At 56.0% G+C, this 24,617-nt stretch overlaps 1 protein-coding gene across 6 annotated transcripts in view; it reads right to left on the bottom strand.

Moving 5' to 3' along the window:
- NTNG2 (netrin G2) overlaps positions 1-24,617 on the bottom strand; it is a 72,343-nt gene continuing 47,726 nt past the window's right edge. For 4 of the 6 annotated variants that reach the window (XM_070799488.1, XM_070799487.1, XM_070799491.1 and 1 more), the window contains 8 exons: positions 14,384-14,556; positions 11,311-11,337; positions 10,202-10,339; positions 6,926-7,000; positions 5,110-5,211; positions 3,521-3,688; positions 1,547-1,681; positions 1-987 (listed from right to left, as the gene is read on the bottom strand). In XM_070799488.1, the coding sequence (XP_070655589.1) occupies positions 752-987; positions 1,547-1,681; positions 3,521-3,688; positions 5,110-5,211; positions 6,926-7,000; positions 10,202-10,339; positions 11,311-11,337; positions 14,384-14,556 (1,054 nt within the window). In that variant the 3' untranslated portion in view covers positions 1-751. Of the gene's footprint in view, positions 988-1,546; positions 1,682-1,868; positions 3,017-3,520; positions 3,689-5,109; positions 5,212-6,925; positions 7,001-10,201; positions 10,340-11,310; positions 11,338-14,383; positions 14,557-24,617 lie in introns of those variants that run through there. The other 2 variants (XM_070799493.1, XM_070799492.1) reach the window with 2 other exon arrangements.

The following is a 24,617-nucleotide window of genomic DNA, read 5'->3' as shown; positions in this document are numbered from 1 at the left end:
GGCAGCAGTGAGCAGATTTTTTACTGTCAGATTATACACCATCAACCACCCACCATGGTGACCAACGTCCCCGCCCGGGGCCCTCCTTCATAGGGGCAGTTAACACAAACAAAAATAGTTCTCTACAAAAGGAAGTGTACGGCCCTCCCAACCCTCCGTCCTGACTCCTTGCCCCCAGACAGTGAGCTCCTTGGTCCCCAGACCTCTGGAAAGGCCTAGGGTCTGGTGGGTTGCAAAGGAAAACCAAGAATAGAAAAGAGAATCGTCAGCGACTAGAGTTGTAGGCAACTGGACTTTGGGTCCGCTGGCTGGTGGAGAGCCAGGCACAGGCGTTGGGGGTGTCTGCAACAGTCGTGTGTGTGGCAGGAGGCAGAATCTGAGGGTGTGGGGTGAGCAGCGTTTCTCCCCACCCTCTGTCTCACTGCCAGCAAAAAAAAAAAAAAAAGAAGGAAAGGGGCGGTGGGTAATATAAAAGAAAAACTAAGACCAAAATCGCAGGCCGCTGGGGCCAGGACCCCACAGCATCCCCCGCTGCCGTGCAGGGGCGGGGGCAGGTGCCACTGGGGTAGGGGGGACGGGGCGGGAGGACTCTGCTGAGTAGCACCTGGGAGCAGCTCAGGCCGCACCCTTCTCACCGCCAGGCCTCGGACGCCGGCCCCCGGGGGCCCCCTGGCTCTCCGGGCGAAGGGCGCAGGGCGCGACAGGGCGCGCGGACTGGCCCCCACCCTGCCCGGGGTGCCCTCCGCAGGGCTCAGCAGTCCAGGCGGGCAGCCAGCCCCAGCAGCAGCAGGCAGCCGAGCAGGGTGGCGGGGCGTGGGGCAGCCCCCGGCGCGCGGTCGCAGTCCAGGCCGCCCTCGTCGTCGGCGGGGTCGCAGCGGGGCTGCTCGCAGCGCGCGCCGGTGTAGCCACGCGGGCAGGCGCAGCGCTGGTTCTGCACGCAGGTGCCCCCGTTCTGGCACAGGAGCTGGTCGTCGTCGCACACGTTGGCTGCGGGGCGGAGGGGCGGTTAAGGCGGGCGGCGGTCTGGTCCACCCCGAACCCACTAGCACCACCACTGGCGCTGGAGCTTCTGCGACTGGGATGTGCCGGTCCAAGTACCTGGAGCGCCCTTCCACCCTCTTCCGGTGGCTAACATCGGGTCTCCGCCAGCCCGTGACTTCTTGGGACAGCCTCCCTTCCTCCCCGAAAGCCCCCGCCTCCTGCCAACTCCCAACTCCCAGCTCCTCTTTCGCTTCCAACTCCCTTCCCGGTACCTACTCCACAAACAGTTGCTTCAAGCCCCGTCCATCACCCAGACCCCGCCTTTGACATCAGGCCCCGCCCACCTACTGACCTCGCTCTGCAGCGTCAGGCCCCACCCACCTACTGGCCCGGCAGCGTCAGGCCCCACCCACCTACAGGCCCCCGCAGCATCAGGTCCCGCCCACCCAAGGGCCCCGCCCGGCAGCATCAGGCCCCGCCCAGCAACATCAGGCCCCGCCCACCCACTGGCCCCGCCCGGCAGCATCAGGCCCCACAGCCCCGGATCCTCCCGGCGCGCACTCACGGTAGCAGCCCTGGCGCCAGTAGTGCGTGGGGAGGCAGTCGTCGCACTTGGGCCCCGCCGCACCCTCGCGGCACTCGCAGAAGCCGGTCTCGTTGCACCGGTCGTGCACGGAGCCGATCTGGTTGCAGTTACACTCTGGACCGACAGTCGCACGGCGAGTGATCAGGGTGACTTGTGGGCGCTGTCCGCACGGACCCATCCCGCCAGACCCCGCCACCCTCCCCGTCGGATCTCCGCATCCGCGGCTGGACGGTGGGGTGAGGGCTGCCTGGGGTGTCCAGATCGCGAGAGAAGACGGCATTTCCTCCCATCCAGACAGCCCCTTCCCCTCTTTCTGGCCCTGGCGCTGTGGCCTGGGCCAGCCCTTTCCGCTCTCTGGGCCCGTCTCCCCGCTTCTGTAACTGGGGCGGGCGCTGATCCACCCCAGCTTCAAAGAGCGGTGACTGACAGGTGGGCGGGGCCTCATCGGGGCCACCTGACATCTGACCTGCGGGCTGGGTTGTGTGTGGGGACAGGAAGGTGTAGCGGGCATCCACAGCTCTCCTCCAGGGCCTCCAGCCTCACCCTACCCCTTCCCAGTCGGTTTCCTGGGGCCTCTGCCCCTTGGGGGAGGCAAACGCCTCCACTCTGGGTGTCCTTGCTGGGCCGGGGGTGGAGGCAGCAGGCAAAGAAAAAGGAGGTCCTGGGGGGTGGGGAGGACCGCCTCTAATCGGATCTAGAGGCCCCTCCCTGTCACCCGCGGCTGGCCAGTGTGACAGGGGCTGTACAGTTCCCTTGGGATCACTTTAGAATTGATGAAATTATCTGAAGGCCGCTGCCATAATTCAGACTGACAGCTGCAGCTTTGCACAGCCAGGGCCAGCCTGCTGGGCGGGGCATGGACAGGGGGTTCCCAAGGGCGCTGGGCATCCCAGGGCTGAGAACTGGCCTCTACAGGAGACAGCGTTCCAGTCTAGTGGGTGCTGGTTGCAGGCCATGGGGCCCACCTTTGGGGCTGGCCTGCCCCTGGCTGGGCCCAGGGCCCCTTGTAGATTTATTTCCTTCTTTACCACAAAAGCCAGGCCTGGCGCAGAGGGTAAGGAAAGCAGACCATTTGCTCACTGCGGGGTGGAGGGCTTATAAAGCACAAGAGAAAATTCATTTGAAGAAAAGCATCAGTCCCCCCAGAAGGATTGAACAACCCTTGATCTGATTCATCTCCCACTTTACAAACAGGCCCAGAGAGGGGAAGAGAATTGCTGAAAGGCACACAGCTTGGCTTGGGAAGATCTCCCTGGAGGAGGAAATGGCAACCCACTCCAATATTCTCGCCTGGGAAATCCCATGGACAGAGGAGCCTGGTGGGCTACAGTCAATGGGGTCGCAAGAGTCGAGCACGATTTAGCAACTAAACCACCACCACCACCACACAGCCAGGCAAGCCCTAGACCCTGTCTTTGGCTCAAACGCGTGGTTCTGAAACTCCAGTGCCTGCGGGGAGAACCACATGGGGAGCTTATCAATAGAGCAGATTCTGGAGGCTTCTGTCCTTAGAAACACCCAGCCGGAGTGGGCCCTGGAGTTGGAATTTTTCCGGATCAACCCTGAATATTTATTGGAAGGACTGATGCTGAAGCTGGAGCTCCAATACTTTGGCCACCTGATGTGAAGAACTGATTTACTGGAAAAGACCCTGACGCTGGGAAAGACTGAGGACAGGAGGAGAAGGGGGTGACAGAGGATGAGATGGTTGGATGGCATTGCCAACTCAATGGACGTGAGTTTGAGCAAACCCCAGGGGTTAGTGAAGGACAGAGAAGCCTGGTGTGCTGCAGTCCATGGGGTTGCAAAGAGTCAGACACGACTGAGCGACTGAACAACAATGACCACCACCAGCCTCCCCACGGGGTTCCAATGCAGGGGTCTCCAGACTCCCATCTAACGCCTCTCTGGCACCCTGCGCCCCATGCCCCCCACATGCCAGCGAGGGCTCACCGATGCACACGTTCTCGTCGTCCAGCTCTGCAGAGCCGTTTCGGTAGTAGCCCAGACGGCAGTGCTGGCAGTGCTGGCCCCGCGTGTTGTGCTTGCAGCTGACGCAGGTCACCACATTCAGGAAGTCAATGTAGCTGCAGCGGTTGGAGTGGCCGTAGCACTCGCAGTCTGGGCCGGCCGAGCATGAGAAACACCAAGGGTCAGAGAGCAAACGGAGACGGTGCCTTCCTGCGACCCCTCCCCCATGCAGTCAGGGAAACTGAGGCAGGGGCGGCGGGTACCTGGCACAGGAAAGTGCCCCAGGCCTCCAACACTCCTGTGCCATTTGGGGAGGGATGGTCCTGCTAGCTTTGAACCAGAATAAGAACCAGCATGGGCCCGGCCCACAAATTCCCACCTGGCCCCGAGGGCAGGGCACCAGGGAGCACCCGCTGAAGCCCTGGCTGGGTACCGGGGTGAAGCGCTCTCTGGAGGGATGCTGGGGTGATTAGAAATGATCCATGCAGGGAGGATGGGTCATGCCATCGGGTGGTGAGCTCAGGGAGGGCGGTGCCTGGGTACATTGCGCTCACCACAGTATCCCAGTGATTCAGTGAAGGGCAGATGCATGCATGTACGCCAGAGGTGGGAAGGACCAGGAACTTCCTCCCCGTGCTGCTTTGGAAGATGGTTCGAGGAAACCCCCACCTGCAGGACCCTTTCTTATTAGCCTGGGCTGTTCTGCAGATGTGCTTGGCAGCAGAGCGCCTGCTCTTGCAGGACCCCGATAGCAAGTGCTGCCTTAAGCTTTGTGCCCTGAGATTCTCGCCTTGACCTCCAAGGCCAGCCCTGGCCCAGCTTCTGACTCTCACTGGAGGCACCTGTGACCCCCAAAGGGGAGGCCCCCAGGGATTGGAGGTGACTCCCTTGACGTCATCAAGGGAGGTGGAGTTTGGTGAGGAGGGTCACCTTCCCTGCCACAGATGGGGGCCGTCCCTTGGTGTCCCCTCCTAAGAGGTTCAGCATTCCCTTGAACAAGGAAGGATGCCCTCTGTGAGACACCATCTGTGTATCCCTAGAGGAGCCACACTTCCCTTTGTGATGGGAGAAGGGAGGACTGACCAGGTGTCAGGGTCAAGGACGTGGGAGACCTTGAAGAAAAGAGCCTCTGAGCTATGCCCGGGAGGAGCTGGGTGGCTTTCCCGCCCCATGGCCTCCTGTCCCCGTCACCTTGTCCCTCCAGGGACAGTGAGAAGGTGAGACATCCTCCAGGTGTCCCAAGGAGTACTGTCGGTGACCCCGTGTCCCCGATCTTGCTTCCACCAAGATGAGCCGCTGGGACACACCTCCCAGGGGAGCCAGGACAGGCTATTTCTGGCAGCTGCTCTGCCTGCCCTGTGCCTGCCCACTGTGCTTCTGACTCATGCCTGCCCCCAGCTCCCTCGGGGAGGGAGCACCAGAGGGGAGACAGGCTCCACTTCACCTTGACCCAGCTACTCTGGGAGGGTTTTCTGAGCTGGGCATCACTGGTCCTCGTCCAGCACTTTTTTTTGGAAGTAGGGGAAGAAATGCTGGAGGAGGACTAATCCACCCCACGGCCTCCCTCTTACCTTCGAATTCTTCAACAGGCATCACCTGAGGAGATTTGGGCCTGAGCTGGAAAAGTTTGGAGGCCTTGGCGGGGGCGGGGGCAACAGGGGCGGTGCCCGCAGCTTGGAGAGATGAGAAACAAGCCCTTTCATCAGCCGTGGTCCAGCTGCCCAGGGCGGGCTGTCTTTGCCCAGATAAAGCCCAGTAGAGGCTCCCAAGGTGCCCTGGGTGAGCTCTGGAGCAGCTTTGTCACCTGCTCAGATTTGAGATGACACAGCACAGCCAGCAGCACGCAGAACCCCGCGTGCCCTTGGTTCCCCCCCTCGGAGACCATCTACCATCAGTTCAGCTGGATGAATCCTCCCACATTATTCTCTGACATCTCTCATGCTATGCTAAAGACTGCTGAAGCTGGACGGTTTGAGTGGTTGAAAAACACCACGTTGGACACCCTGAACTATTGCTCCTCTCCAGGCTTCTGTGAGGGTCAAGTCCAGAGTGTGAAGCTGGATGCAAGATTTGGGCATCTTCCTTCCTTTCCCAGGGGTTCAGTGGTGAAGAACTGCCTGCCAATCTAGGAGAAGCAAGAGATGCAGGTTTGATTCCTGGGTCGGGAAGATCCCCTGGAGGAGGAAATGGCAACCCACTCCAGTATTTTTGCCTGGAGAATCCCATGGACAGAGGAGCCTGGCGGGCTACAGTCCATGAAGTCGCTCAGACATGACTGAGCGACTCAGCATTTCCTTTCTGAAGCAAGCTCCCTGCTCCAGGCATAGTGAGTCCTTTGCCTTCCACTGGCAGGAGCCATCTAGCCAGGAGCACAGACTGTCCAGAACCCCAGCCCTTTATTTGTGGGGGAGCATGCCACGGTCCCCTCGGCTTTTACCTGGGAGGCGGCGGTGCCCCAGTCGGTCCAGGGCCAGGATGTGATTGCTCCAGCTGGCTCCCCATCGCCGGGGAGGACGCCCGCTGACTCCGAGGTCTCCGCTGACCCTCCCCAGTTGTGATTCTGCCTCCGGAACCACTCACCAGCAGGGGGCGCTCAAAGCCCTGCTCACCATTCACAGCCGGTGAGAGGGGAACTGGAGGTGCGGGTGGGGTTGCCGCCCGAGCCTGGCATCAGGTCTTACCGACCAGGGAACGGGGAGCTGGGACCAGGGACAGTGTCCCATCTTGGAGACTCAGGCATACCCTGTGTGCTTCTTGGGTGTGTCCACTATAAGTGCAGATGAGTCCTCGAGCCCACACGAGTTTCTTCCCAACGCAATGGGAGAATGAGGCTCTGGGCTTGGTCTCAGCGTGATCCCCCGAGGCCTCCCCAGGTCTCGCTTGGTGAAGCCACCGCTCCCTGGCATCCCACCGCCAAGCTTTTGCCGCAGCTGGTCCTGCCACCCAGAAGGCTACCCTCCCCCTTCCCCTAGAAGCGACTTCATGGACTGTAGCCCCACCAGGCTCCTCTGTCCATGGGGTTCTCCAGGCAAGAATACTGGAATGGGTTGCCATGCCCTCCTCCAGGGGATCTTCCCGACCCAGGAGCCAAGCCCCTGCAGGAAACCCTCTCTGACTCTTGAGTCGCAGGGCATTACTGTTCTCAGGACAGGGTCTCCACAGGGCTTGGGAGCTCTCGGGGGTTAAGGTGAGGGTTAGAGTGCAGGACTGAAAGGGGTCGGGTGTGGTGAGGCCACGCTGGCTAAGTAGGTGGGGTTGGGGGTGCGGAGTAGAGTTCCAAGGCCCCTCCCTCTGCCCTCAGGGGGCCCCCTGCCACCCGGGGTTCCCGCCACGTGGCCCTGATCCCTCCTCCTCTGCAGAGTCTCAGGAGCACCCTCCCCCCCATACCTTCTGCACTGGAGGACACCTGGGGCCAAGGGGCGCTCGCCCAGAGCGGGGCAGCGGTGGATGGCCTGCTCCACTCTTGGGGGAGAAAAGAGGAGAAACCAAGTCACGCGAGGGGCTGGGGCTGTCCCGGGGACCTCCTGAGGCATCACCCCCTGCAGGCCCCTTACAGAAGCAGCACTCTAAGAAGCAGCTCTGTCTACACCAGCCAAGTGGAACTGGGTTCAAATCTATAGGAGAGGCAGCATCTATGCTAAGGCAGCCTGTTGAAGGGCGCAGGGATGCCGGATGGAACAGGGACCCCTGCCTGAGAATCTGCATACTTTGGACAGCCCTTTCTTCAGAGGGACTCCTCATTCTTGGAGCTCCCTCCCTGCGTGGCCTCTGTTCTGAATGAAGGCTGGAGTTAGACAGAGTCCGGAATTGGGGCCCAGACCTCTCTGCACTGAGGTCTCTGGCCGATGGCTGTAAAGGGAGTGTGTGTGTTCTGGCCAAGACACCAAACATGCCCAGAGGGTCCTTGAAGGCTTCCAGTCCAACCCCGATCCGGCCACCAGAGCATCCTCCCTGAGCCCTAGATTGGGCCCATCTTCACCAGGGACCCCAATATGAGTTAGCCCCCAAGTGCCACACTGCCTGTCTCCAGGACTATCTGGACCCACAGTAGGCGATGTGGGCAGGGCTGGCAAGACGAGAAATGGAAGAATCACTCTGTGCCGAATTTCAAAGGACAAACCCAGAGGGACAAGGGGAGAAATCGGATCTTTTCCGCTTCTTAAAGGGATTACGCATGATGCCAGTTGGTGGAGAAAGAGAAAGAAAATCTACCAGCTAAAAAGTGCGGGGGATGTTCCAGCTGGGAGCCGGGAGCCTCTGGATGTGAAATTGACATTTATGGGATGTTCAATGAGAAGAGGCCTCGGGACTCAAATTGGCAAGGGCTTAATTAGGGCTGCGATAAACCCGCCCTGAAGGCATGGTGCTTTGCAGTCTCGCTCCCGCCATCCCCCGCAGCCACGCTGGGGACAGGGTTAGTGGTCTTGAACAGCCTCTCTGCTGGCAGCCCTCACCCTCAGGACAGCTTGACATGGGCAGCAGGGAGAGACACGTGGGCCAGCGGTCCACAGGCCCAGCTGGACTCGGGCCAAAGAGCCCGAAGCACCTGTTGGGAGGCACCTGGAGAGAATCAGGACCTTTCTGGTGGCCTGGGGGTGGGAAAGACTGGACTTTCCAGGGATGCGCTCAGGTGTTCTGGAAGAGCCTTCTCAGAGTGACTCGTGTTGCTTGCCAAGGCCAGATGGATGCCCGTCTGTTCCTTCAAAACTGGGGAGTCGTGCAAACTTGGCCTTAAAGGCAGCACCACCTCACAGCTCCCCAAGGTCTCAGGACGGTGGCTTTGGGCAGCTGAGTGGGCAGGAAGCATCAGAAGTCAGTGAGCCCCAAGGTCAGGACCTGTCTTATTTCCTTGAGCAACTACTCTTTCTTTTTAAAACAGCTTTATTGAAGGATTATTTACATACTGTAAAAACCCAGCTGCTGCTTCCTAAGCCTTAACCTGGGGAGACTAGGAAAATCTCAGTCCCCATTTCTCGGGACTGTGAACCAGGAATCCACCACAAGCTCCTGGCCCAGGAGGCACCCGGTCTCCACCCCCCACAGTGAATGTGTTATCAGTGGTGGGGGGTTGGGGAGCATCATGGGGACCCAGGCATGGGCTTCAGGTGCTAAAGAGGACTGATGACCCCTAAGACCTGGGCCGCTAGGGACTGAGCTTCCAGCCTGGCCCTGGGCTCAAGAGGCAAAGAGGACCCTGACCATTCTGGATGTCTGATAGTCCAGCCTGGAGGGAGGGGTGCCTCCTTCTTACCATCAGAGTCCTGGGGACCCTCACAATTCATACCTTCCCTCACCCAGGCTCACAGCCCTGACTCTGACACTCTCCTTAATTCCCAGCTTTGCAGTTGGCACCCCATGTCCCCCATCAGAAGCAGCTCCAAAAATGGAGGCCAGGTTCCTCGATGTGTGTGTGTGTGTGTGTGCACGCGCGCGTGTGTCTGTCTGGCCTCCCACCCAGATAGATCACCGCCTGCAGGCAGACATGGCACCCACCACGACTATTTTTGGTCCGGTCTGCCCATCACAGACTCAACAACAAAAAAAAGTGCGGAGTCTCAGGAGGCTGGCCCAACTTACGTCTGGAGCCCGGACTCCCAGTGACCCGTGTCCTCCACCCAGAGAGATTCCTGGGCCAGGAGGCCAGCCTGAAATCCTCGGATCTCCCAGCGGGCCCCTTCCCCCACCCCACCCAGGCAAATGCCTCCCATGGAGAAAGGAGGGGGACAGAAAGAAAAGACATGTGGTGTCAGCCTCTGGTCCCGTGGAGGAGCTGGGCGCGGGCTCTTTCCTGCAGCTAGGAGAGGGCTGAGCCCCATCCCCCACAATAAGCTGAGGCCAGAGAGTCAGGGACCCCTTCCCGCTGACAGAGGGGTTTCTGGGTCCGTGAGCATGAGAGAGAGGAAGGGTCATGGCACTGCCCCAAGAGTAAGGAGACCCCCACCTTGCCAGCTCCTCACTGCAGAGGGGGTGGGACAGGGTGGGGGCGCACAGTCGGGGCACCCCGCCCCAGATGGCGGAACCAGGGACCTTGGCCACATCTCCCTGTCACCCTTGGGGGAGGACGAGTCAAGTCCTGGCACTCCCGGAAGGCAGGATCTGGCAGGACTCCCCCGGGGAGACCAGAGGGCCACCCCAGCAGCCCAAGCCTGCCACACACCCCTGGCTTGGCCCTGCCCCTGCACTCTGCGCCCCCAAAGGCCCAGCAGTCCACAGTCTAAAAGCCCAGCTCAGAGGCTGTGCAGCTCAAGGCGGCAATCTCCTCTGCCCTGCTGATCTGAGGAGTCTGTTTGCTCAGCTAACCCTGCCCTGTCCATCTCCTAGGGGTCAGCCGCTGGGGGCAGGGGCAGGGCCGGGGGCTGGCATGGCTGTGGGGGCGGGGCCTGAGCTGGCTCCCTGGGCTCTTTGGGCGACACTGAGCAGTGCCTAGGGAGGGGGGTCCAGGGGCTTGCCACAAGCCCTTGGGCGCCCTGGCTGGACCCCAGCGACAGGAAGTCCGGACTGCCTGGAGGTCTCCAGGCATCACGCTCCCGCGACTCTGGGTCCAGCATCCTCTGCTCTAAAAGCCAAGCCCCTGCCCTCCCCAGAGCTGATACCCCCACATCGCAGAGAGGGGCAGGGACTTGGGGCAAGGAGTGGGGAAGGGCAGGGCAGCTGGGCACCCACCTGTGGGCTGTAGGGTGCTGGGAGCCCTGGGGGCCCAGGCAGTGGATGTTGGGGGGGTAGGAATAGCGGGGTCCCTCCTAATGGCCGCAGTGGCCACAGGGGCTTTGGGGACGGGCTCTTTCCGGGACCTGCTGATGCCTGGTGAGAGATGAGAAAAGCAAGAAAGGGTGCAGGTGGGGGTCAGTGGCGGGGTACCAGTGCAGACAAACAGCTTACTATCCCGCCGAGGGGCCCAGCGTCACCTCCGAATCCAGCTTCCTCTGGCCCCTCTCTGCCCATTGGCATCCCACAGGGGTTGAGTTTGGCCCAAAAGAGCCATAGCAGGGGGTGGGGTGGCACCCCTGGAAGCCTGAGATTTGGGGTCTGCCGCTGGCTGGCTGTTTGACTCTGGCAAGTTCTCTCCTGCTGAATCTGAGAGCAGATGGCAATACCCACCTGGGGGTGCTGGCTGCAAGGACAGAATGCGATAGTACGAGGATCCTGCTTAGCTGATGCCCGGCACTGTGCATGTTTGATGATGACTTAACGATAGTCGGTTGGTCACCCCCTCCCACCCTCCCTCACCTTCCCTGTTGAATTCCTGGGATGCCCAGACCCTCCTTCAGACAGTCTGGCTGCTCAGGGCCTGAGCTGAGCTGGACACATGGGGGTCTGGGTCACCTCCCCTAGCCTCCCTGCAGCCGAGATCCTGGTTCATCTCACCCAGACTCCCCACGGGTGAGCAGCTGCCATGGTGATAGTTGTGGGCTGTGCAGAGGGAGGCCAAACCCCGTGATCAGACTGGGGTGGCTTCTGCCACCAGTCAAGGAAGGTGACCCCCATTCTTGGCTGGCAGGAGTGGAAGAAGTGGGGGGTTCCCAGCGGGAGTGGGACAAGGGGATCTTTCCAAAGCAGCACCAGTCAAGAAGCTGGAGGGAAGGGCTTGTGAGACAGGAAGGAGGGAAGGAGGGGAAAGAAGCAAATGGATCAGAGGAGGGGGTGGACCTGGGGAGGGGAGGACAGGAAAGTCCCGTCTTTCCTCTCCTGTTTTTTCCAGGACGTGCAGAGAGGCTCGTGCACTGACGGCCCCAGGCACCTTCCCCAGACGGGTGGCCCTGGCGTGTACTTACTGCCGACGGCGGAGCCTGCGGCGGCACCTGCGGAAAGAGGGGGGTCACAGAAGAGTAAGGAGGGGGTGGCAGGGCTGGGGACAGGAAACCAGGGGGGCTGGGGCACCTCACCATGCAGGGACTGGGTCGGATTCTCCACTTACACCCTCACTGGTGCCTGAGAGGGAAGGGCTGCTCTGAGCCCATTGTGCAGATGGGGAAACTGAGTCTTGGAGCTGTGACTTACCCCATCAGGGGACCTGCTGATAAGCCTCTGCTGGGGGCCTCACATGCACCCTTCTCATTTGACTTTAGACTCTCAGGTCCTCCAGTGCAAGGCAAGGAGGCCGGAGGTCATCCTCTGGCGGGTAATGGGGTGTCGGAGAACATGAGGGTCCTAGGCACAGGGACAGACTGGTTTACTGGAGGCTCTGATGGAAGCTGCCACAGGGGGAAGCCGCTGTGCCTGTGCCCATCTGGGAAACACAGGGATGCCTGTGGGGTAGACGGGAAGGCGATCACAGCGGCTGTCACGTGCTGAGGGCTTTCTGCATGTGGGCCCATGCTGAGTGCCGCCCCACCCTGGCCATTCAGTGCTCAGGGCTTCCTGGTGGCTCAGATGGTAAAGAATCTGCCTGCAATCCAGGAGATTCGATCGCTGGAAGATCCCCTGGAGAAGGGAATGGCAACCCACTCCAGGATTCTTGCCTGGGAAAATCCCATGGACAGAGGAGCCTAGTGGGGTAGCAAAAAGTCGGACACAACTGAGCGACTAATACTTTCACTTTACAATTTGGGTTTCCCTGTAAAGAATCCATCCTGCAATGGAGGAGACCTAAGTTCAATTCCTGGGCCGGGAAGATCCCCTGGAGAAGGAAATGGCTACCCCCTCCAGGATTCATTTGCCTGGAGAATTCCATGGACAGAGGAGCCTGGCGGGCTACAGTTCACAACAGCCCTAGGGCAGGCTTCTAGGGTCCTGGTTCTACAAACGAGCAAAGGCTCAGAGGGAGAGACGGCTTGTCCAAGGCCTCACAGTTCTGAGTGGCAGAGGCCTGACTCTGACCCTGACCTGGCCCTTTCTGTCTGTGTGCGTCTGTGCTCTGGGGCTGCGGGCGCCCGAGGCCACGGTCTGACCTGGGTGGGAGTCGTCAGTCTCAGGAGGAAGGAGCCGGGGCCACAGCGTCCCCTCCAGGCAGTCCTGACAAAAGATGGGGCGTGAGGAGCCCCAGGGTGGTTGCTGGGGTGTGGGCCTCTCTTGGTGACTCTGGGGGCGGGACAGTGAGGGGTGCCTGGGGGGATGCGCCGGGGGCCCCACAGGATGACCTGCAGGTAATGGTATCGGCCTGTGGGTGCCGGGGGATCTCACGGATCCTTCTAGGAGGAGAATGGGGCCCAGAGAGGGGTTCAGTGGGAGGCAGCAGAACAGTTGAAGGGAGGTGAGCCTTTGAGTCAGAGGGAGGTGACAGCAACTCAAGAACTGGTTCTGGCAACAGAGATGGGTTGACGTCCTCCGGGTGGGGCAGGGCTGTAGCCCAGAGCACTGTCTGTGCCTTTGAAGGCCCGCGGGGGGGCTGCAACTCCAGTAAGTCACCCTTCAAAGGCCTCGAGAGTGTCCCTGGCGCACACACGACATACTGTCACAGCCTCATCGCGAGGCTTCCAGCTTTGATCAGCCTCAAGTTACATAAAGCTTTCACCACTCGGTTGCAGGGAGCCGATGGACGGGCTCCAAAGAGTGTGCCCAGGAGGGGCGCGGGCCGAGTGGTCCCAGCAGCCCAGCCTGGCTTGGGAACTGGCTCCAGTGCTGGTGCTTAACTTGCTGCCAAACTAAGAGGGCCCTGAGGGTCGCTGGGCCTCAGTTTGCTCATCTGGAGAGTGGGACCATAATGAAAACACCATCTGAGAGGTTATCAGAGGTGGGAAGAGCTGTATATAAAGTGCCTGTGCAGCCTCCTCGACAAAGCACTGGCCGAGTGTCAGCAAGTCACTTGGTAGGGTTGGGGGACTGGCTGAGGAGAGCCCACCATGGACGAGCTTGGACCCTTATCCACAGCAGCTGGGGGCTCCCTGGGACTCAATTTCAAGGAGACACCCAGGGACTGTGCTGGGGGCTGATGACGGGGACCCCTGAAGTGTGTTCATGGTGCAGGTGTGTGAGGTCACACCCTGAGGATGGACTCTGGCACTCGAAGACTGAGCCAAGAGAGGAGGGGACTGTGTAGAGGGCATGGCCAGGGCCTCGGAGGATCCCTCTGTAAAATGGGACCAGGAGACCCACTTCCAGGGGCCACCCGGAGGTTCAAGGGGGGACCCCGTAGCATTTGGTGCCATGCAGTGCCTGTAAATGTCCTGTAAACACTGAGACATTTACGAGGAATGGTCAGCCTGGAGGGAGGGGTCCCCACCCACTCCTCCCTGACACCCTGTGGGCCTTCTCTCCTGCCTGGGGGTCACGAAGGGTAAGGTCAGTGAGAAGGATGCTGAGTCAGCTCATCTTAGGTTGCCAGCAGGATGCAGGCATGCTAGAGGGTCTTGATGACAAGGCCTGGCACTTGGGAGTTTGGTTAAAAAGGGCGTGCCCCTGTGTTCACATGTGTGTGCACATATGTCAGGGCATGCATGCATGTTTGTATGCATACCTTTTTGCATGTGTTCACAAATGTGTGTCAGTGGTTTGTGTGCACACCTTTGTGTATCTGTGCAAGAGCTCACAAATGTATGTGTGCACGCACGTGTGCATGTTTGTGTGTGTTCATATGTGTGTGCGCATGTGTGCATGTTTGTGTGTGCACACCCGTGTGTGTGCATGCACGCAGATCTATGTGCACACCTGTGTGTGTGTGCATGTGAGTCTGCATGCATGTGTGCATGTTCATGTGTGCACATCTTTGTGCGAGTGTGGGCATGTGTTCACACACGTGTCTATGCATGCATGTTTGTGTGCACACCTTTGTGCAAGTGTGTGTGCATGCGTGTTTGGGATGAGATCCGCAGCTCCTGAGGCTGCAGGTTGGGGGAGCCCATGGCCTTGCTGGTCTGAGGTGGGGAGGGGTGGGGGTGCCCGAGTGCAACGGCCAGTCTGTGTACGCACATGCGTTGGGAGAGCCATGGGGCAGCGGCAGGTAGGAGCCGGCGCGCCAGGACCGCGTGCGGAAGCTCCTCTTGCACTTGCCGCAGTCAGGGCCCGTGGTGTTGTGCTCACACTCGCACTGCAGGCTGCCCTCACGCACGGAGCACAGGTTGGCGTGCAGGTTGCACTTGCACCTGGGGGGACATGGAGGGGGCAAGGCATCAGTGAGCATGTAAACGGGCTGTTCTGGCTCCCTGGAAGGCTGGGAGAGTGTCAGGGTGGCCAGGAAGGGACCCTTGAGGCCACCTGTCCAACCTGCCAAGACTCTCCTTTGGGACAAGTACCCCTGATGCACCATTCTGAGTCCTTCCAGAAAGAGGTGCCCCTGGATCCTGCCTCTCACGGGGTTGTCCCAGATGCTGTATTTTTAGTAACACAGCTTTTGATCACCATGGCTTTCAACCATGGTGGTTGACAGGTAGCAAGAGTTACCTGCCCTTGGTTGCATGGACCTGACCCTGGCCTCAGGTGGCATCCCTGCTCTTGGCTGTGGCCACACCCGTGCCCTTGAGAGCAGAAAGAAGCCCTGATTCCCAAAACCCTGTCAATTCATCCATACATGTATTATTCATTCATTCATTCAAATATTTATAGGCAACTCATCATTTTGAAACCAGTAAATAAAGGGAAAGAATCAAGCACTTGTCTTGCATGTCCTATATAAAGCATACCTCCAGGTAACCAACAATTGATGAGGGGATGTTTCTTTTTATAGAAGCAGTCCAGCTGCTGATTGAAGAAGGAAAGATAGAATTAGAAAGTCGTCATGCAGCATCCCCTACTGAATGGATGGCTGTGGGCACGGAGCAGCAACAGAGACGTCCAGAGAAAAACTTCCCAGTGGGAGGATACAGCCCACCCTGCAGTAGTCTCGTCAAGACAAATCGAACTTGAATCTGATCAACGCTCTGGAGCAGATTCTGGATCAGCTAGGAATTCATTAGGGAATACAGAGGACAGCGAAACAAACTAAACACCACCAGGGGGGATGCAGTAGCAAAAGCCAGAAGTGATGACATAGCTCCTAGGACTGATGAATTGCAAGGGGTGCAAAACTTGATACAGAGGAAGGAGGAACCCCGATTAAAAAAAACCTCAAGGGCAAAGCAACCAAAGGCAGCACTGGACCTCATCGGGGCCTTGGTTCAAACAACCCCTAAACTCAGATAAACAAAGTGTATTTGTGAGACAGTTTGAACACTGACTACCTTTGGTGATATTAAATTGTGTGTGTGTTAGTTGCTCAGTCGTGTCCAACTCTGCAACACCATGGACTGTAGCCCACCAGGTTCCTCTGTCCATGGAATTCTGGACAATTCCAGGCAAGAATACTGGAGTGGGTAGCCATTCCCCTCTCCAGGGGATCTTCCTGACCCAGGGATCAAACCTGGGTCTCCTGCATTGCAGGTGGATTCTTTACCGTCTGAGCCACCAGGGACACCCAGTGTTAAATTAATGTTTATTAACTGCAGTGATGGTATTGTGATTGTGTGTTTAAAAGTCCTTATCTCTAGAGACACACAAATATTTACAGATGAAATGATCTGATGGCTGGGATCTACTTCAGAATAACACAGAAAGGGAGAACATGGGGAGAGATGCAGACAAAACGAGAAAGGCTATGAGTTAATTGCTGAAGTTGGGTGACAGGTATGTGGCAGTTCATTACAGCAGATTCTATTTTTGTATGCATGTTGGAAAACCTCTGTAATAAAAGAGAGAGAGAGAGAGAGAGTGCTCTACATTCTGATATGGGAAGATTTCCAAGATAAATTGTCAATATTTGTAAAAAGCAGAATAACATGTTTGGTAGAGTTTTCTTTTTATTAAAATAAGCAAAGAAAAATATTTATAGGGCACCTGTTACGTGCCAGACTCTGAGCTGGGAATGGTAAGTACAGTGGTTGATAAAGCAGATGGGGTCCTTATTCTGATGGAGCACAGCATCCAGCAGGGACACAAGGAACAGTGGTGGGGTTGGGGCAGGGGGTTGATTAATAGGTGGAGCCCAAGGGATTTTAAGGGCAGTGGAGTGATCAGTATGACACTGTCATGGTGGACCCATGACGTTATGCATTTGTCAAAACCTACAGAACCCAGACAGCATCAAGATAGAGCCCTAATGTCAACTGTGGACTTGAGCTGACGATGGCATGTCAGTATCGGTTCATCAACTGTAACAAAGGCATCACAGAAAAGCAAGATGTGAATAACCTAGGTATTAGGAGCCCTCTGTGCAACCCACTCAGTTTTCTGTAAACCTAAAACTCCACGAGACACAATCTTAAAATGATAATTATGCCAATCTTTTTAATTATAACATCAACGTCAGTTGTCATCAGTGCCCACGTGTTCTACAAAGGAGAGGGGATCGTGGGGTCTCAGTCTGAGCGGGGAGCAGGATAGGCTTCCAGGAAGAACAATTTAAATCTGAGACCTGCAAGAGCATCAAGAGTTACTCAGGCAAGGAGGGGAGAACCTTCTGGAGGAGACAAGAACATGAGGGAAGACATCCCTGGGCCAAGAAGAGCTCAACCAATGAGGCCTGAGATGAGATGAAAGAGTGGAGGAGGCCAGACCTGACATGGAGGCTGGAATCTGTTCTGGAAGCCCGGGGAAGGTCAGAGGTGTCCTGCTCTGGCCTGTGTTTTATATGTCATTGTGGCAGCTCCATGGAGGATGCTTTGTCTGGGAGATCAGAGCTGGGGCACGGTGGGGTGGGGGGTGGCAGGGAGGAAGCTGTGCCCAGCTGGCAGCAGAGGGCAGTGGCCTGGACGAGGGTGGAGGCACCTGCGTCCCACCAGTGATGCCCAGAGTGGGCAACATTCCCCATCGCTGGCTCCCAGCGTCTCTAAGACTGTTTCCCAAAAGCTTACCCAGCATTTCTCCTTCAGCTCACAACTCCCCTCCTCTTCACACCTCGCCTCCCACTCAGCGATGCTCCTCCTCGACGGAGCGTGCCCCCTTAGCCTCTGCTTATCCACATGATGAATATTTAACTTCCTGCATCTTTTCGCCTCATAAATCTGTCTGCCAGACCCTTCATCCTGGCTCTCACTGCCCCCACCCACTCCTGCCCTCCTTGTCTCCATCTGACTGGAGCACTGCTGTGAGGCTGCCCTTCCAGGGCAAGGATCCCAAACCGGGGGGAGCTGCTTGCCAGGTTTCTAGCAGCCCTGCAGCTCTGAGTTAACCTGCTGCCTGCTGGCTTCAGAAATGTCAGAGCTGCCTTTCGTAATATATATATATTTTAATAATTTTCTGTTGATATGTTGCATTTTCATTTTAATTCAGTTCAAGAACTTTTTCTTTTTTGGGCTGCACAGCATGATGAATCTTAGTTCCTGGGCCAGGGATTGAACTCGTACACCCCACTGCCAGTGGAAGCTCAGAGTCTTAACCACTGGACCCCCAGACAAGTCCCCACCTTCCTTCTTATAACTTCTCTCTGACATTAGATCATCTTGCAGGATGGTTATGGAAATTAGATACAGCCATGCTATGGGGTATGATAAAGCCATTAAATATTTATTTCCTGGTGGCTCAGCGGTAAAGAATCTGCCTGCAATGTGGAGACCTGGGTTCGATCCCTGCGTCATGAAGATCCCCTGGAGAAGAAAATGGCAACCCACTCCAGTATTCTTGCCTGGGAAATCCCATGGACGGAGGAGCCTGGTTGGGCTATAGTTCATGAGGTCACAAAAGAGTCAGACGTGACTTGGCAACTAAACATTTCGTTGTCAGAGGCTATTTCAAGCCCTGGGAAATGTTCCTAATACAAATGAAAAAAACCAAAATTAGTGTTTGCTGTGTGCCAATGGGCATCTCATTTGGCCTCTGAATGGCTACCAGAGCTGGTATCACTGTCACCTTCCCTTTGAAGACGAGCAAACGGAGGCTCAGAGAGATTAAGTATCTGGCCCAGAGTCACAGGGCTGCCCAAAACTGACTGGGACTGGAACTCAGAGATATCCAGCTCTGGAGTCCAAGAGGTGAATGTGGGTTAGAATATGGATTGTAAAAAAGTAGGGCAGCAAATCGTGTGTATTATAGTGCTATGGACTGAACCATGTCACTCTCAAATTCATACGTTGAAACCCTGACACTCAATGCAGCTGTATTTGGAGACAGAGTCCTTGGACTTCCCTGGTGGCTCAGACGGTAAAAGCATCTGCCTACAGCGCAGGAGACCTGGGTTCAATCCCTGGGTTGGGAAGATCTCCTGGAGAAAGAAATGGCAACCCATTCCAGTATTCTTGCCTGGGAAATCCCATGGATGGAGGAGCCTAGTAGGCTACAGTCCATGGGGTCGCAAAGAGTCAGACATGACAGAGCAAGTCATGTCTGACAGAGTCCTTAGAGGGGGAATTAAAGTTAAATGAGGTCGGAAGGGTGGGGCCCTAATCGATAGGGTTAGTGCCCTTATAAGAGGAGCAATAGACCCCAGAGCTCTCTCTATCATGTGAGGACACAGTGATAAGTAGACCATCTGCAAGCCAGAAAGAGGGGTCTCACCAGAAACTGACCCTGCTGGCATCTTGATATTGGACTTCTAACCTCCAAAATTGTGAGAGAATAAATAAATGTTTGTAGTTAAAGCCCCACACTCTGTGGGACTCCATTATGGCAGTCCAAGCAGATTATTATCAGACTATGGGCTTCCCAGGTGGCACTAATGGTAAAGAATCCACCTGCCAATGCAGGAGACTAAGAGGTTTGGGTATGGTCCCTGGGTTGGGAAGATCCCCTGGAGGAGGGCATAGCAACCCACTCCAGTGTTCTTGCCTGGAGAACCCCATGGACAGAGCAGCCTGGTGGGCTATGGTCCACAGGGTCACAAAGAGTTGGACATGACTGAAGCGACTTAGCATGCACACACACACCAGACCACAGTCAGCTTCTGACTGTGTGTAAGCTCAAACCTGAAACACGAGGACAACACATCTCGGTACTCCTGCGGTTGTCGAGGGAGGGAGGGGACGGGATTGTAAATGATTTCTATTTCCTTCTTTGTCACTTTGCATGTTTTCTACATCCTCTACAGCAAGCAGAAAACAGATGAGATTTGAAAACCTGAAATCAGGCCAGGCTGGTTCCTGAGCTCACACAGGTATTTCCTCTCAGGAGGAGGAGCAGGTCTATCAGGGTCCTGTTTGGGAAGCCACTGCTCCATGTGATGCTCACGACTCTCAGTTCCCGGGGCCACAGATGTCCGCCGAATTCTCTGGACTAGAATTCTGACGCATCAGCTGGCGCTAAAGTCTATGCTGTTTTAACTTCATCTTCCTCGCCCCCTGGTCCTGTCAGGCTTTACTGCAGCACAAAGCTGAAATAAACGGAGCTTGAGAAAGTCTGTTCCCTGTCTCTCTGGAGCTCCAACCTACGATCACACGTGTACTGGGGGCCTACTATATGCTAGCTTCCGGGAAAGGCACAAAGAGGGTTGGGCAGGCCCCAGCTGGCACCGGGGACCCTTCTTCCTGGAAACATTAGACCCAAAGATGGTCCACGGCAAAGAAAGATTCTGTGTTTGGCTTTTATTGGTCAACACATATGATGCTCTCCTAATGCTGTCCTACCCTGCTCCCTGATTGCCCCGTCCACCCAGGGCTTCCCGGGTGGCTCAGACAGTAAAGAAGCTGTTCTGCCTGCAACGTAAGGGACCTGGGTTTGATCCCTGGGTTGGGAAGTTCTCCAGTTGGAGGAAATGGCTACCTACTCCAGTATTCTTGCCCGGGAAATCCCACGGACAGAGGAGCCTGCAGGGCTACAGTCTATGGGGTCACAAAGAGCTGGACACGACTGAGCGACTAACACTTTCACTTTTTCACCCAGAGTCCTAGTGTGCATTAGCACATCAAAGGCTCTGACAAGTCCTTCAGGAAACAAACCTGCTGAGTTGTCTAACTGAAGTTTGCTGGCAAAACATATTTGACCTCGGAAGGTTTTCATTTTTTTCATCTGAATTCCTATTTAACATACCACAGAGCTAGCTGGAGAGGAATACCCCAGCCGTGTGGAAGCAGGAATGTACACCATGCCTCTGGCCTGAAGATCAGATATTTTTAGATATCAGCTACAGAAAGAAAAGACTGCCATCTTAACTTTGGGTGATCACACTGACCTTGGCTTGTTAAAAATTTGTTAAAGGGCAGCTGAATCTGAGAAGTGTATTGCAATTACAATAGATGAGAGTCACAGAATGTGAGAGCTGGACAGGCCTGGCAGCGGTGAGAGGTACAGGTGGAGAGAAGCCTGTCCAAGGTCATGCAGTTTAAAGCCCACTCCGGATCCAAATCCAGACATTTCTCCCTGACCCCAGCTCTGCCCCGCCCCACGCTGGTCATCCCCTCCCACCATCTTCATCTCCCAGAGGGTGTCTTGGCTTCTCTGCCTCCCTGGTTGAGTCCCGGAATGAGTATGGAGAGCAGTTCTGTGCTGGGCAGGGCTGCCAGGAGGAGCCCACACGGCGTGGGGGAAGGCCCACCAGGACTGGCACAGAAAGAGAACCCAGTCAATGGACCTGCTTCTCAGACTTCCTGACTTGTGCAGGGAGCTCGGGTGATGCTGCCTGTGTGTGTGTGTGTGTGTGTGTGCGTGCGCGCACATGTGTGTGGGGCTTCACCTTTCTGGCTCTCTCTCTGTGTCCCTCTGTGTCTCTCCAACTCTCTGTCTCTCGCTGTCTCTGTCCACCACGGTTCTGATCCTGCTTTCCTCTGGACCTCTGCACATGCTGTTCCCTCTGCTGGATGCGCTGCCAGGCTCTGCTCCTTTCTCCTAAAGCTAACACCTAATGAGAGTTTTAAGTTCAAGGCCCAATGCCACTTCTGCAGGCAGGCCTTTCATGATCCTGCCTGTATCAGCCCCTGCTACACTCTCCTTTGTCCCAATGTTCGTTGTGATCAGCGTCATCTCCCAAAGTGGACCACGCGAGATGGTTGGAGAGATGTGAGTATGAACTGCAGAACAGTTTAATAGTTTTTTTTTAGTTTTTATTACACAGCTCCCCTGATAGCTCAACTGGTAAAGAATCTGCCTGCAATGCAGGAGACCTGGATTCGATCCCTGGGTTGGGAAGATCCCCTGGAGAAAGGAAAGGCTATCCACTCCAGTATTCTGGCCTGGAGAAGTCCATGGATTATATAGTATTAGACTTATTTGCAGAGAAGGCAATGGCACCCCACTCCAGGGCTCTTGCCTGGAAAATCCCATGGATGGAGGAGCCTGGTAGGCTTCGGTCCCTGGGGTCTCTGCGAGTTGGACATGACTGAGTGGCTTTGCTTTCACTTTTCACTTTCATGCACTGGAGAAGGAAATGGCAACCCACTCCAGTGTTCTTGCCTGGAGGATCCCAGGGATGGGGGAGCCTGGTGGGCTGCCGTCTACGGGGTTGCACAGAGTCAGACACAACTGAAGTGACTTAGCAGCAGCAGCAGCAGCAGACTTCTTTGGGATTCTCCACTGATAGTTCAGTTGGTAAAGATCCACCTGCAATGCAGGAGACCCTGGTTCAATTCCTGGGTCGGGAAGATCCCCTGGAGAACAGATAGGCTGCCCATTCTGTTATTCTGGGGCTTACTTTGTGGCTCAGTTGGTAAAGAATCCACCTGCAATGTGGGAGACCTGGGTTCGATCCCTGGGTTGGTAAGATCCCCTGGAGAAGGAAAAGGCTACCCACTCCAGTGTTTTGGCCTGGAGAACTCCATGGTCTGTATAGTCAATGGGGTCACAAAGAGTTGGACACGACTGAGCAACTTTCACTTTGATTACACAGTAATTTTTTAAGGGACAAATTCACCAAACCTGGGAATCTCAGAAATATTATTGTCTAAGCGAGGCCAAAATTTAAAAGTGTATTCATTAAAAAAAATCAGTAAGTAAACAAATCATTTGACATATCCTTATGCTAAAGACTGGTACTAGAACTCAACCTCATGCCATCAACAAAACTTAGCTCAAAATTGATCAGAGACCTATATGCAAGAGCTAAAATTAGACAACTCTGAAAAAGAAACGGGTAAATCTTTGCAACGTTGGATTAAACGATGGTTTCTTACACATGACACCGAACGTACAAGCCACAGAAGAAAAAATAGAGACACTGGACTTCATCAAAATTACACACTTTTGTGTTTCAGGGGGAAGCCATGAGGAAAGTGAAAAAAGTGGAAACACACACAGTGGGAGAAAATTCTTGCATTCTTAACTGAATCCCTGTGAAAACCCGGAAGGCATCCTTCTTCCCATTCTACAGGTGAGGAAGTAAGACTGTGGTAGGTCAAGAGCCACAAGTCACCCCAGGCCTCTGGGTGGAAGAGGCTGGATCTGAACCCAGAACTGTTGGGTGCGGTACTCGGGCTTCATCACCACTCTACCCCCTGTGTCTCTCAGCACCCCCCTTACCTTGATTCCACCTGGATGATGAAGGCCGGGGGGAGGGCCGCTGGGCTGATCCTCCCAAGCCCATCACCAATTCTGAGGCCCAGCCTTGGCCAAGGAAACGCGGGAGAAAGAAACTCCCTTTCCTGCCTTCTGTCCCAACACCAGCCGCTGCCTGCATCTAGAGCGAGGCAGGTGGTCCAGACTCCCGGCTGCACCTCTGGCCCAGACATTTCTCCTGCATCCATGCGATCAATTTTCCCAAGGAACTGCTTTCTGAATCTGACCTTTGAGAACCATCAGTCTCACCAGAAAACCATCGCCTGTGCCACCTGACCCCGCTACACAGCAACTCTCGGCTCACCCGTCAGGAAGCATTATTTAATAATGAACAGAAGGGACAGTGCAAGGCCGGCCAGCCCACGGGACCTGCCCCTGGCCAGCAGTGCCCCCTCCACCCATTCAGGATCTGCTGCCGTCCCATCACAGAATGCCAGGGCTTTGACCTGTGGACCGCGGCAGGAGTAGGGGAGGGGCAGAGGTGCTGAGTCAGCAGCCAGAGCGCCAGGCCGATTCCCTGCTCAGGTTTTGCCCAGGCGACCTTGAGCAAGTCACTTCTCCCGGCCTCAGACCTTCCAGTTGCAAACGGACAGGCTGAGTTACATCTTAGCTTTTCAACTTTTCTAACATTCGGTTGTTCATGGGTGCCCAACATACTGTTGTTATCCAGCACACAGTGGGCTCTAATCAAGAGGGGCTGAATGACGGAGGAAGAAAGGACGGGAGCGGCAGATGCTGCACAGAAGCTCTCTGCGCAACACCGGGCACGGAAGGCCAGGCGGTGCCTCGGCCGGAGCGGTGTGGGGGCGGGCGGCCAGCCTCGGGGTCTTAGTCTCCTGGTAAAACTGGGGACCTGACAGCTCCCACAGGGCCGCACAGTGAGAGGACGAGGACGGGCTGGCGTGGGGGCAGTGCTCAGCACAGGGTCGGCACTTAGCCAGCCTTCCATACACGCCAGCTGCACTGCCCTTGTAATGACCCACAGGTGGTATCGGAGGGAATCTGCGGACTCCTAGGAACAAAGTCTGTCCTTATCTGACAGGCGCCCAGCCCCATGGGACAGCTCCCCTCATCCGAGCTGCCCTGCCAACACCCTACCCTAGAGCCCCTCTTGGCAGCCAGCACAAATGCCCCCATCAGTTGACTTTTTCTCTGGGTCCCTGGGGGCCCCCACCAGGGGAACACGCTCAGTGTCTTAGAGTCGCTTCCCTAAAGGGCCTCCTGTCACTACGGTTGCCAGATTTAGCAAATAAAAATATAGAATCCCTGGTTAAACTTGAATTTCAGGTAAACAGGAAATAATTTTCAAGTGTAAGCATGTCTCAGAGATACCATGGGTTCAGTTCCAGACCAATGAAGCAAATACAGCAATAAAGGGAGTCACATGACATTTTTGGTTTCTCAAAGAATATAAACGTGATGTGCAGGGACTTCCCTGGTGGTCCAGTGGTTGGGAGTCCACCTGCCAATGTGGGGGACATAGGTTTGCTCATAGGTCTGGGAAGATCCCACAAGCCGAGGGGCAGCTAAGCCTGAGAGCAGCAACCACTTGAAGACTGGGGGCTTAGAGAATAGCTTTCTGAAGGAACTGCTCTGCAACAAGAGAAGACCCCACATCACAACAAAGAGTAGTGCCCACTCACCACAACCAGATAAAGCCCGTGCACAGCAACGAAGACCCTGAGTGGCCAAAAAAGAGTTAATCGTTACACTATACTGTAGTCTGTTAAGTGTGCAACAGCATTATATCTACAAA

Source organism: Bos indicus, chromosome 11, assembly GCF_029378745.1.
Source record: "Bos indicus isolate NIAB-ARS_2022 breed Sahiwal x Tharparkar chromosome 11, NIAB-ARS_B.indTharparkar_mat_pri_1.0, whole genome shotgun sequence".
NCBI classification, from domain to species: domain Eukaryota; kingdom Metazoa; phylum Chordata; class Mammalia; order Artiodactyla; family Bovidae; genus Bos; species Bos indicus.
This window is presented reverse-complemented; position numbering and strand designations above follow the sequence as displayed.